This window comes from Molothrus ater, chromosome 3 (assembly GCF_012460135.2).
Source record: "Molothrus ater isolate BHLD 08-10-18 breed brown headed cowbird chromosome 3, BPBGC_Mater_1.1, whole genome shotgun sequence".
Taxonomy (NCBI): domain Eukaryota; kingdom Metazoa; phylum Chordata; class Aves; order Passeriformes; family Icteridae; genus Molothrus; species Molothrus ater.
The window spans coordinates 25,700,911-25,713,394 of NC_050480.2; the positions used below are offsets into that span (position 1 = coordinate 25,700,911).

Here is a 12,484-nt window from a genome sequence, read left to right on the forward strand (position 1 = left end):
TTTTTCTGCACTATATTTTGGACTATATTCAACAAAATAGACTATATTGGCGTGCTCTCCTCATAGAAAGTGAGGATATATGGTTTGTGAACTGCACAGCTATTTGAAAAACAGATGCATTGTTTTGTTATTGTGATGTGTTACTATAAATTCGCTTCTTAATAGTAGCATACATAGCTAGAGCAAGTATTAGCACTAATCTGGTAGAGCTCAATGATGTATTATACAAACAGAGCTGTTCTATGTTTAAAATTACAATCAATTTTTTAATCTGAAGAATGCAGGCATCATACTAGTGCTTTGAAGTTAATATATTAAGACAAATTGTTTTTTCTTTCAGAAAAAGAAATTATATACAAATCCTGAAAGAAAAACCCCCCAGAAAACACTTCATATTAGTAGACAGCATTTGACTACATGCAACTAACCCTTTTGCAGAAGATCAGCATCTCCTTTTTCTACCAGTTTACAGCAGATGTTATGGAGTTGAAGAATTTTACCATACTTCTTGTAACAGCTGACTAAAGCTTCCAGAGCTGCAGGCATGTCATCCCTTGTGGAAAGAAACAAAACAAGAATAAAAACATTCTGAGCAGGAGCAATCCATGCTGAAAGCACTTTCATCTTGAAAATTTCACAGAAAATTCATTTAGCAGTCTGTAATCCAAGTGTTTATGCCCCCATCAAGTCTTACTGTTTTTGATTCCATGACCACTTGTTTACTACAATTAGCCAAAGGTGTGTGTGCATGTTCCTCAGCATCAGATGCACTTAAATTTTGAGCAATATTCTTAAGTTATGCTATGACCTATCTTGATAAAACCCAAACTTCATGGAAAATTCACTTAAGTGTTTAACAGCTTTATTTTCTCATTTGTAAGTAATACCATGTACACTCTATTACCTTTCTGTCTATGCTTAGGCAATTTCAGTTTTTAAGTTCTTCACAATTATTCCACAATATTTTGTTTCAATAGAGATCACCAGAGTTAAGATAACCACAGCTCATTAGATTGCTTTACACTGGTTTTACACCTTAACAGAGTGCCTGTAAATCATCTGTTGATGTCCACTCCATCACAATGGAAGGGCTATAGCATTATTACGTTCTATATGAAAATCAGAACACAACAGATATTTTCTACTTTAAAAAATACAATTTTTGCAGTTAATCCAACAACATAGTGTGGTACGTAAATGTGTTTTATGCTGGCCTATCCACGTCAGACATGGCACTAGTGTGAATCCATGTAATGGGAAGTGTACAAGATGGCATTAAATGCATTTTGTCAGGAGCCTTTGAGCAGCAAGTAGAAGTAACATAGAGAATATTTCCATTTTTGGTACCTCAATCCTTCACTGAATTTTCCCCTATGTACAAACTATTAACACCTTCAGAAATATAATAAATAAAATGCAAAACTGGAAAGTCATAAAAACAATCACAGTAACAACAAATACAAAATAACCTTCAATACTGTGGAACTAACTGTACTTAATCATCTGCTGCAGACCTTTTTTTCAAAGGATTACAACCCAGTCTTGAAACAAAACCAAACAAAACAAAGCAAAAACACCAGAAACAACCAAGGACAACCACAGAAACACTGGTAAAACAATAGGTCAAATTATTCTTTGAAGGGTAAGGTTTAAGCAGAAACAAACCAAGACCACACACACAAAATGTAAGTAGCCAGGCAGTCAGTGAGACTGCATTTTAGATTCCAAGAGCCTGATTTGATACGGGTGATGTAAGTTACCAAATGAAAAAAAAATTTAAAAATCACTTAACAGCAGCTGAAATGCTGACTTGAAATAATGATTTAAAATTCCCGAAGCTACATTCCCAAGGATGATGAAAATGTTCTTTTTCACCAACAAAACCTTAACAAATCAAGACATTAGTGTTAAAACAAGCCCAATTCAGATGTCCTCTCCTCACATTGCATTTCTTGTGCAGCACAGATTTTGCTTTTTCAAAGAATAACTAACTAAACTACTATGTACTACTATCATTATCTAGGCTAATATTTTTTTAAAAATTTAACAGTAAAACACAGAGGAAGAATTAATTTTATTCAGTAATACTGGCATTCTTTAAAAGAACCTAAGATGATGGATTTCTACCTTATCCCCCTTACTGAGCCCTGTTTACAGTGCATCTTCTGGCACCCCATGGAGTCATTTGAATTTTTGTCATTTGGGGTGAAGACTAAATTACAGGTTAATTTCAAAACTGCAAGTAGATGTTGCAGGCTAGATTACTGTCATAAAAGCGAAATACTATGGTAGTTACCATAGTCAGATATAAAGATTTATATAATCAGTATTTTTCTCCTGCTTTAGATGCAAGTTCAGTTAACATCTAGAAAAAAACCAGTTTTACAGAAAACTACTCAATTTCTAAGGAGGCACAACAACATTTATACATTCAAATTAAAGTTTTCAGTGATAAATCTAGCTTCTCAGACTGATGCTCAAACAGCTATAGTACTGTTTCAGCTGTATTCCTAAAGGATTAAAGTGACTGTTTTTAGGTCAAAGCTATCAATAAATGAATGAATAATTGCAATGTCATTCAAGCAGTAGCATTAACAGTTTTTTAGTCTCTACATGTATACTTCTGAAGGCATTAATACTGCACATGCAGAGAAAAAAAGTGAGCAAAGACCTGAGACAAAAATAAATTAAAATATTGTACTTGTTACTGGGACATACTGCTCAAAGGGGCTGAGTAAGTTTGTGTTTAAGGACTACCATATCTTACACACTGATGTATTGTTATAACTGTTTTTAATGTACTTAAATCAGATATATTTGTTCAGTTGCATTTAATCAACCAACCCATCATCCACAGTTTACCAGAGAATGGGGTTTATAGAACATATAAATACTTAAACTGGCAAAGACAAATATAAACCAATAAAATATAGAGAAGTTCCAACTTCTCTATATTTTGGTTGGTACCACCACTACAAAGAAAAAATTATCAAGCTTATGCCTGTACTTGAGCTCCTATGATTTAGCAATCTGCAGTATTTTTTAACCGTCACAAACCGCAGTTAATTCCAAGTAAGTACCAGCAGCAACTTTTGTAAGCAGTTTTTACAGTCCTTTTAGAAAATGAAAAAGAAGGAACTCACAGTAGGCTTCAAATTTCAAGCAGACATAACGTTTTAATGTGTTTCTTGAAACAATTATAATAAAAAGAGCTGCACAAAAGAGAATTTCTACATTTAAGAAAATGCTATTTAGACATGATGATTTTAAACTAACAAACAGCTGTACATTTGAAAGTATTTGGGAGTCTTTCTGTAAGAAGTTATGCATGTCAAACACCCTTTTATCTTCCCAAAGGATACTTACTACTTTAAGACATTAAAAGCCTTGTCTAAAATTACAATTTCATTAATATGGTTCTAGTCAAAAAGGGAAAAAAAAGCCCATATATTCACAGTCATGTTGGAAAAAACATATTTCCAGCATCAGTTTGGAATAAACAGCATTTAAAGCGTGAACACAGATGATCCATGCTTCATTTTGAATTGGCCAGATACTACAGCTTTAAGTCACTCACAAATATTATCTGTTCAAGACTAAGACCTGTTCCACTTAAAGATTAGGTGTATTTTTCTGGCACTTTGAAACTTGCTCTTCTAAAAAAGAAGATACACTTTAATTTTTTAATGACAGAAGAAGCCTCAGCCACAAGTACATTCTGCTTGGCCTTTATGCAGCCCCAGGAGAGTCCTATTTTGGCATTATTATCCAGCTGAAGTTCAGGTTAAGACACCAAGGTTTTTGATTCTTTTCTGTTTAGAATGGCTACCCAAGGTATTATGGGTCCAATCTTCCAAAATATTTGTGTGGGCAATTTTCATCACACAAAGCTATCTGAAGAGCCAAAATTACTCAGGAAGTGGAAGGTTTGCAGGATACACTGTGGCAGGACTGGCTATAGCATTCTCCGATATTTCAGCCCCCCTTCTCTTTCAACAAGCCACTCCTCTCTTGCTTAAAGAATGTAGCACTAAATCTAACCCTTTTACTTGTAATAAACAACTTTCCCAACCAGAGAGTCTGCCTGATAAAAATAAGACTCCAAATATTGATTTTAATTGGAATGAAGTGCTGCAACATTATGCATAAAGCTTTAGTGAAGTGGCAATTTACCTAAGGGGTTTACTGATTGAAAAGCTCTCAAACCTGAAATCACTAGAGAGGTAAAAAGAAAAAAGGGACTCTCTGGAGTGGGGGTGGAGGGTAGCCTGGTAAAACAAATCCCTCTCTACAAATCTGAAGCAGATGTTAGTGTAGAGTGAAGTCAATTCAGCAAGGTACAATCGGCTTTACAAAAATTATTCTGTAAAAAGAGAACAGGCTCTTGAAAGAGCTAAATGTGTTTCTGTTCATTTGCTGTACTAAGGAATCTTCAAGGAGACTGGTGTTGCAATTACAACTAATCCTCCCCAAAAAATTAACTGTGTTGAAGGCTTTGTAATTTCCCTAGGTACAATTTAGCTGTCACTTACTTTAAAATTTACTCAAACATGCGTTCGGAACAGCACTAACTTCACATGTCAAGTGCTTTCCAGCCAATTGAGTCTAAACTGGAAGTCGGTGTTAAACAACTGAATGATTAGACAAGATAGCTCATTTCCCTGCTCTTTTGTTCAGAATAAAATGCCACATTTACATTATCAGACTCAACAGGATTTTCTGACAGAGGGAGAAAAAACCCTAGTGAACACTGTCCATAGCAAGCACATGAAGCCTGTCATTTACCAATCATCCTTCAAAAAGCAATAGCCATGAATGTAACTTAATTACGACCCAATGATCCTTGACGAAAAATCATCTTATCACTGTCCTGTCCCCATAGGGCAAATGAGACACTTTTGTCCTTTGGCACTGATGATGCTAAATTCCTAATTGCAATAATGGAGTAAGAGAGCCAAACATCCCTAATTTCATTGCAACACATAAGGAGTTTTAATACAATATTTGAAATAAGGCTGCTAAAAAAATTGGGAAAAAACCTCTCCCCAGTAGAGACATGTGTCCCCCACTAAAAATACCACTTAATTTACAAAGATGCCTGTTTTTACAAGTGCATATAAAAATCAAATAACTTGTAAGTGCTGCAGAGTGATCTCAAAAAGAATCACAGGTGATTTTAACTCCGTGAAAACAACAGAAGGAAATTTGTCAAGGCACTGCATTCATGCTCTGTCTACTACATAAGAAACTAATCAAAATGGGTTTATACGAGATTTATGACAAATGAGCACACAATGCTCTACTGGACAATGCTGTATTAAAATACACTCACTATTTTTAAAGAAAAACAATCCAACTATAGCCTTTTTATCATTAAAGATACAGGTATCAACAGCCTGTGTTCCCTGACTTAAAACTACAAAATAATCTACTCATATGGTCTGTAACATAATGCTTTCATAGTTTACCTGCAAATTTTCTTCCCTCTGCTTATGAGCACTTCTTATAACAAGAATTAGTAAATTTCAAACCTGAAGATTTTTTATTTTTTGTTTCTTTTCTCAAAGGTGAGTTTGTAGAGAACTTAAGCCAAACCCACAATCCTTAAAAATCTTAATAATTTTTACATGATGTAGGTTTCAGAAGTTTTTCTAATTATCAGCAAGTGGAAAAATCAGTTCGAAACTAAGACATATTTTAAGACAAAGTACAAGTTCTTTATATACCTGAAGATTTTTCTCACACAATCCAAGGAAGGTTTATGACATTATATGACAGACCAAGAGCATATGGACTGTCTCAATTTTTAAAGTGATTTTCCCATCTTGAGAAACTGTTCAAGGTCATAAATAAAAATCAGAAAATCAGAAAATTTAAGGCAGGGGGATAGTTCCATTACTCAGTGTCAGAAAAACACTGTAAAGTAAGCATAGGTTCTTTCTCTAGTTACTTCAGTTAAATACTTCACAGAATATTAAAGGCAAAATGTCCATTCTACTAGAATGCTGGCTTTTGTAAAGTTATGCTGTCCACCACCAACATTTTTTTTCTTTTCCATGCTCTGTTAAAAACTTTTAACTTGCACTAGGACTTAATGAGAACTTAATATTCAGGATTGAAAAAAAAGGGTGGATGAAAACATTTTATACCTGTAATTGTTGAATTCTTCAAAAGTGAATCACAGATTCCTTTACAAGCAATTAAAAAGTTTGAAATAAACTAAGAAAACAAAACACTAGTATAATCACTACTGTGGAACATTTTAAAATACCCCAGAGTTTATTTCAGAGTCATGCTGATGACCTGCAGCTAAATGACAACATTTCAGCATGACACCTGAGCTGTAGGATGGCAAACAATAAGCACTATTACTGAAAGAAATGACTAACACTTATTTCAGTCACTCATAACTTTCAAAATACTCTTAGCATATCTAAGAAAAACAAACAAACCTCAAACCACAGCACCTCCCTCTTGCCAAAAAAACAAACACCCCAGTAAAAATGCAGTTATTCCTCCTAAGCAAATATGCAGGAAAAAAACCTTTCTAATTCTGTCTACCATCAGAGAAGATGCAATCTTTCATTAGCATACTTTCCTTTTTATTTATATATTTGAATTATATTGGCGCCTCTACAGTTGAGGACCAATGACTTCAAGCCATACAATTCCAAAGTCTGGAACTACTTTCTCCCTCATTAATCTAGTCTCATCAAAAGTTCCTTTATTAATAAAAAAATACCTCCAACTTTTTATAAAGTTTTCCCAAAAACTTTTAATTCCAAAAAACCCAGTGGAATCAAAATAAAATAATACACATTACTGTCCCCCTCTTCATCTGCACATGATCACACCTTTATCTACACCATCATACACTACATCTCAAGTGAAAAGAGCTGAAGTAGCACCAGGTACAACTTGCATGTCAATGTGCATAAAGCAATTATGCAAAATGCAGCTGCTCTTATGCACACTGCAAAGCATATCAGATATTTTTCCGACACATTAGTTACATATGATTGCAGTTAAATTACTTTCATAAACATCTGCCTGGCTTGTGATGCAACCAAGGCAGAGTCACTGACTGAGAAGATGTACACTATATTCTTAACTGTTGACCACTTATTAAAACACTATTTTTAAAAGAGAATGTGCACACATCTACCAAGAGTTAGCTCTTACTCAAGAATTTCCAATACAGAAATGTTATACAGACCTTGCATACCCAGAATAGCTACAAGAACTAAAAGCCCCTCCATGGCTGACTTATATGATAATATGAAAAATCATTTATTTCATAGATATTATATTTATGCCAATAACATTTTGTTTACATGAACCAAATCTCAAGAAATTGATTCATAAACTCTAGCTACAAGTGTCGAAAATCCAAGAACTACAGAAGTGACACACAAAAGAATAAAAGGATTGTGCATATGGAAAAGGAAAAGCAACTCTTGCCTTAATTTTAAAAGGAAATTATTATAAAATTCATATGCATGTTAATTCAAATATCCTACACGTCATAATGAAAACTTATGCAAAGGAATAATTCACATGGAATTAAAGAAACTTCCCAACAGAATGCCTGGACAAAATTCCTTTTCTCTAATAAATGGTACCATAAGTATATATGGACAAAATCCTTCAAACATAACAGACCAGACAGTATTTGCTTTGAATTTTAAATTCAGAAACACAGCAGCCTACTGGCAATGATATCAAATTATTTGAATTACATGAATTAAAAATACTTCAGTATTCAACAACCGCCCTGCAACTCACCTGAGATATACTGGAAGGCACAGCAAAATAATGCTGTTTTGATGTGAAAACATGTTCCACTTAACCACAAGAGCTGAGACTGCACCTATCATGCTCTCAATAGCTATCTTGTCAAACAGACTTTAGAACAAACTAATTCATAAGCATATTCCAACATATAGCCACTTCATCTCTGATGTGCCCGTAAAACACAGCTGCTGTTCCCAGAGATCATGACACGATGTCTAGCTGATGAAAAGAGACTTAGCTAAATGAAGAAAACATATTTGTTCATTACTGCTCTAAGATCACTTCAGTAATTGCACGTGCGTGAGCACTTCCAGACACGTATGCGCAGCTGTGAATTGCGTACACAGGTCACAGAACACATATAAATATCATAACTTGGTTCATCTGAAGCCCAAGCATAGCTTACTTTTCAAGGTGAACTGTAATCAGAGGGGCATGAAGGGCAGCAGTTTGCACCAAGCCCAGGTTTGCAATGGTGTCATGTAATCGATTCACTGTTTCAACTTCACCTCGCATGGCAGCGGCATTAAGAATGCGGAGAAAAGATGCAACTGTTCTGCCTGAGATAGGAACATCCTTCTCTTTCATCTCCGTTAGAATGTTAATAGCATCTACAATGAAACAACACAAAAGACCCTTAGGTAATTTCATGTAGGGAAAACAAACTGCTATTAAAACAGCATTTCAAACCCAGCAGGAATGTAAATTCTGGTGTATAATGCCGATTTCAAGTTAATTACTACTTGCATTTCTAAACGAGACTACAATTATAAATCCACAATAGCATGGTTTTATCATTTTCCTGCAACTTTGACTACAAATTATAGATAGGAACTGTGTGCCCACTCTGCACCACATAACCCTGTACAGCCTGCCCTATAGCTGCAAGATTCTACTAAATGGATGCTTTTATCGTTCAATGCTAACATCTGCTAAATCACTCCATTGTTTCTTCAGCAGATGGCTTGTCACGAGGCCAGATAATAAAGATATGTTTACACTGTATATACAGCCAGACTAATGGTCTGATACCGATAGGGCCTGTTTGCTGTGTCGATACTAATTAGCCAAGGAGAGCCAATGAAAGCTTTCTAACAGGCTGCATGTTAAAACATTAGGTTCATTAAGCTTCATTAGTAAGGCGGAAACAAACATTTTTGTATATGGAATAAGTGCATTTTTATAATGTTCTTAATTACTGCATAGACAGAATGTTTTGACCACTTTACATTTGGCTACATTTCTGAATTATTTTATTTCCTGAGGAACATTTATAGTCTTAAAAGCAAGCTCATATTTTCAAACTGCTTAATGTAGAGGTGGACATGATCTGATTTATTATGATTTGGACAACATCAGCTTTGTTTATTATTTTTCTAACAGTAAGCTTAATAAAAGGCCAAGACAAATTTCAAAGGAAGATCTTACATGAAAAAAACTGTATTAGCTTTTTTGTTTCATTTTACAGTGTTTTAAATAAAACCATTACATTTTGTGTCTAGGCTCAGACCATGTTTTATAGTGTTAGTTTAATTGTTACTCTACAAAATCACAGAATTCAATACTCAGAATTGTCTTTTAAAGCTAATGACGGTCTAGAGTTATTTTTAAAGATCAACCAAACCATGTAAGCCACAGAATTATATTAGAGTAAATTTCAAAAATCAAAGAGCTAACAGCTTAATGCAAACATCTAGAAATATGAAATACACAGTTTGTAGAACACTCATTAAAAAGCCAAAATTTCCACGCAGTTTACAGATTGAATATAAAATTCAATAGCAAACACAAAAAAGAATAGTAACAGAAAAATATATACTTTATGAAAAGTTAAATTTTTTTTGCAGTACTTGGCTCTTATGAGAGGGTTATGTTTATAGGTTTTATGTTCAGCCTTCAGACCTTCTTAAGCAAAAACAAAGCCATTAGTCTAGGCACATACGCAATTTGTGCCATAAGTCATGATCTTCAAACTCAATCCAAACAGCAATGCTAATAAAAACTAGCTGCAGAAATGCAAAAAGCACTGAGCTGTGCAAATGTAAATGACAAGCTTGCCAATCCATTAAAACTAATGGCCTGCACTGTCCAAGCATCTCTGGTTGAATTCACATGCAAATTTGTATGCAAAATGTTCAAGCACTTTTCAGGACATGATATACCATTAATATCAAGTCACATTTTTATTCTCGAGGCAAGATACCTTTATTATATAGCAGAAACACACAATGAAAGCAAATGGATTACCTTCCAGTCTACCATGCTTTTCTAAGACTTCTATCAGTGCTACGTACTTTCCACTGTCAAGAGCAACAGGTGAATTCTTCGGGAAGCTGGAAATTAAAGCATTAAGAATTTGATCAACAGAGGCTGACATTTCACAGCTTCTGCTTAAAGATTTATTTTTAAAAGTGCATAACACAGCCACAGCACTAAGAGCTAAAAAGGATGGTGAGTCTTAAGGGAAAAATCTGATAGAATTGAAAAGATGCATCATTAGAACATGATTTAAAAATATGATCCACACACTTTCCCACCCTCAAAAGCCAAAGGTTATGTTTCTGGGAAAGGCAGATAATTAAATCATCTGACTCTAAAATAGGGTCTTTTTCAGAAGCCAGGGAAGAAAACAGTGCAGATGACTGGAACAGGGCTATATTCTTTTCAACAGAGAGATTGAAACTATTTGCCTAAGTTAGTAGCCACTATTTTAAAGTTTCTTCCATGCATTGTTTTTCTCTGGAAGTACTAAAAGTTAATTCCTTCACCACTGTTTCTTTGTATAACAATCCAAAGAGACACTTTTTGCAATATGAGGCTATGCTTGAGGCAGATCAGTAAAAATGTGTTACTGCAGTGAAACTCCAGCAGAAGACTGAATTTCACTTCCTGCACACTCACACTGGGGACTATGAGAGAGCAGAACTGCAGTCAAAGCCAAAACATAACCCTTATTTGTAGTGGCAAAATTCTTTATATTCACAGCTCAATCATTTCACATAATTTCTAACACTAGCAAGGTGTAATGAGCACCTGGCTGCCAACCTGCTGTAAAACCTAAGCAAGTACTTTGTGGGTGTATGTGAGAGAGAGACCCTCAAAGTCACACATAACTTGTTTTCAATTCACTACAGCACCAGACCAAAAGGAGCCCTTTGAGGGGAAAAAAGAAAGGGACAAATAAAAGGATCATCTGTAAGAATTTGCTCTGGGCTAAGTCATGCATGGCATGTTTTAGCTGGGAGCTAACTTTTACTGCCAAGTTTCAAAGAACTGAATATAAAAATTTAAAATAGAATGCTTGTTGACAGTCTTAAACACTTAACACTACTCAAACACTGCTATTCTAAAAACAATATAGGTGTTCCACACTCTAAGCACATTCTAGGTGCTTTTTAACACACAATACAGGTGCCCATCTTTAACTGTAAATTAAGTCAAAATTCAATTTAGACACTATGCCCATTTAAAATAAAAATAAAGCATCTTATGTAGCAATCTGCCTTTTTCCAAATAAAAATAAAATTAAATTACTGACCACAAAAAGTAGCTGCTTCTAATGTTCAATTACACAGAGCAAATTTTTTTGTTTCCAAAAACCACACCCATGACTGTTTTAAATGCACATACATTGTTGGGGAAAACTAATTAAAAATGGATGAGGGGGTTAATACTCAACCTACTTAATTCAACAAGGTCTGTGTATCAGCATAAATCTCTGTGACATGTTTCAGTGCCGGTGTACTTACACTTTTTCTTTCAGGTTCATTGCCTCTTCTACATTATCATGTCGACAGCACAAATTTATTAAGGCTGCATAGCCACCGACAACCATGTCCGGTTCGTATTTGGCTTTCACTTCAAGGGCTTTTTGCATATTCTAAAAAAGGAACAAAGCAAAGATGTGAACGAGAGGAAAAGTCAATCTGACATTATGAATCTTATACATTCAGTGTGCAGTTATATGACTGCTTTAGTGCTTTTAGTAGTGTAGGATCACATACAAAAACACAGTGCTGTAATGCTTTAGGAAATTTTAAGAGTGAAAGCTGTTTTGCAAACATTATTTTTGTAGAACACCTTTTACATTAATTTGAGAGTAGACTCCTAAATAAAATTTCTTGCTTTGCATTTATATTTCTTGCATTTTTTAATGTAAGAGACATGTTTTTTTTTCATCCCAATAATCATGAACATGATTAACCCATATTCTAAAACAGTTCTTATTTATTTGGAATTCATAACCATTTTCACCTGGTACACTGCCAAACACATAACAAAACTACTTTCTAAAGAATAAGAAACTACTTATTAATTCCATAGAACGCTTATTTTTCTGTAAATTCTTATTCATACATTTGACCACTCTGAACTTGCAATGGTGTTTGCATCTAGGCTTATTTCATATGCAAAATTGTAGAGATACACAGCCGAGATACTCAACTCTTTCTAAATTGTGTTTGTAGCAGCAGAGAATATTGTGCTATCACCTGCACAACTGTTACTGTTCCTATAGATCCAGCTTTATAGGCAGGATCACACTGAACAAGAAACCGAACAAAAGTGTGGTGATACCCCACAAATTACAGACACACACTAAATGAATGTAAACTACAGCTGGACGCCTGCCGAATGAAGGCAAGAGACCCTTTATCTCAGAAGAGCTTTCCTCCTGCAGGAAAATGGAATT

The 12,484-nt window shown here is 34.7% G+C and overlaps 1 protein-coding gene across 1 annotated transcript in view; it reads right to left on the bottom strand.

Annotated features, from left to right (window-relative positions):
* Positions 1-12,484, bottom strand: part of LRPPRC (leucine rich pentatricopeptide repeat containing) — an 87,873-nt gene that overhangs the window by 39,595 nt on the left and 35,794 nt on the right. The window contains exons 21-24 of the mRNA XM_036380591.2: positions 11,544-11,674; positions 10,042-10,127; positions 8,201-8,405; positions 429-553 (exon numbers count right to left, since the gene is read on the bottom strand). Of these exons, the coding sequence (XP_036236484.2) occupies positions 429-553; positions 8,201-8,405; positions 10,042-10,127; positions 11,544-11,674 (547 nt within the window). The remainder of the gene's footprint in view (positions 1-428; positions 554-8,200; positions 8,406-10,041; positions 10,128-11,543; positions 11,675-12,484) is intronic.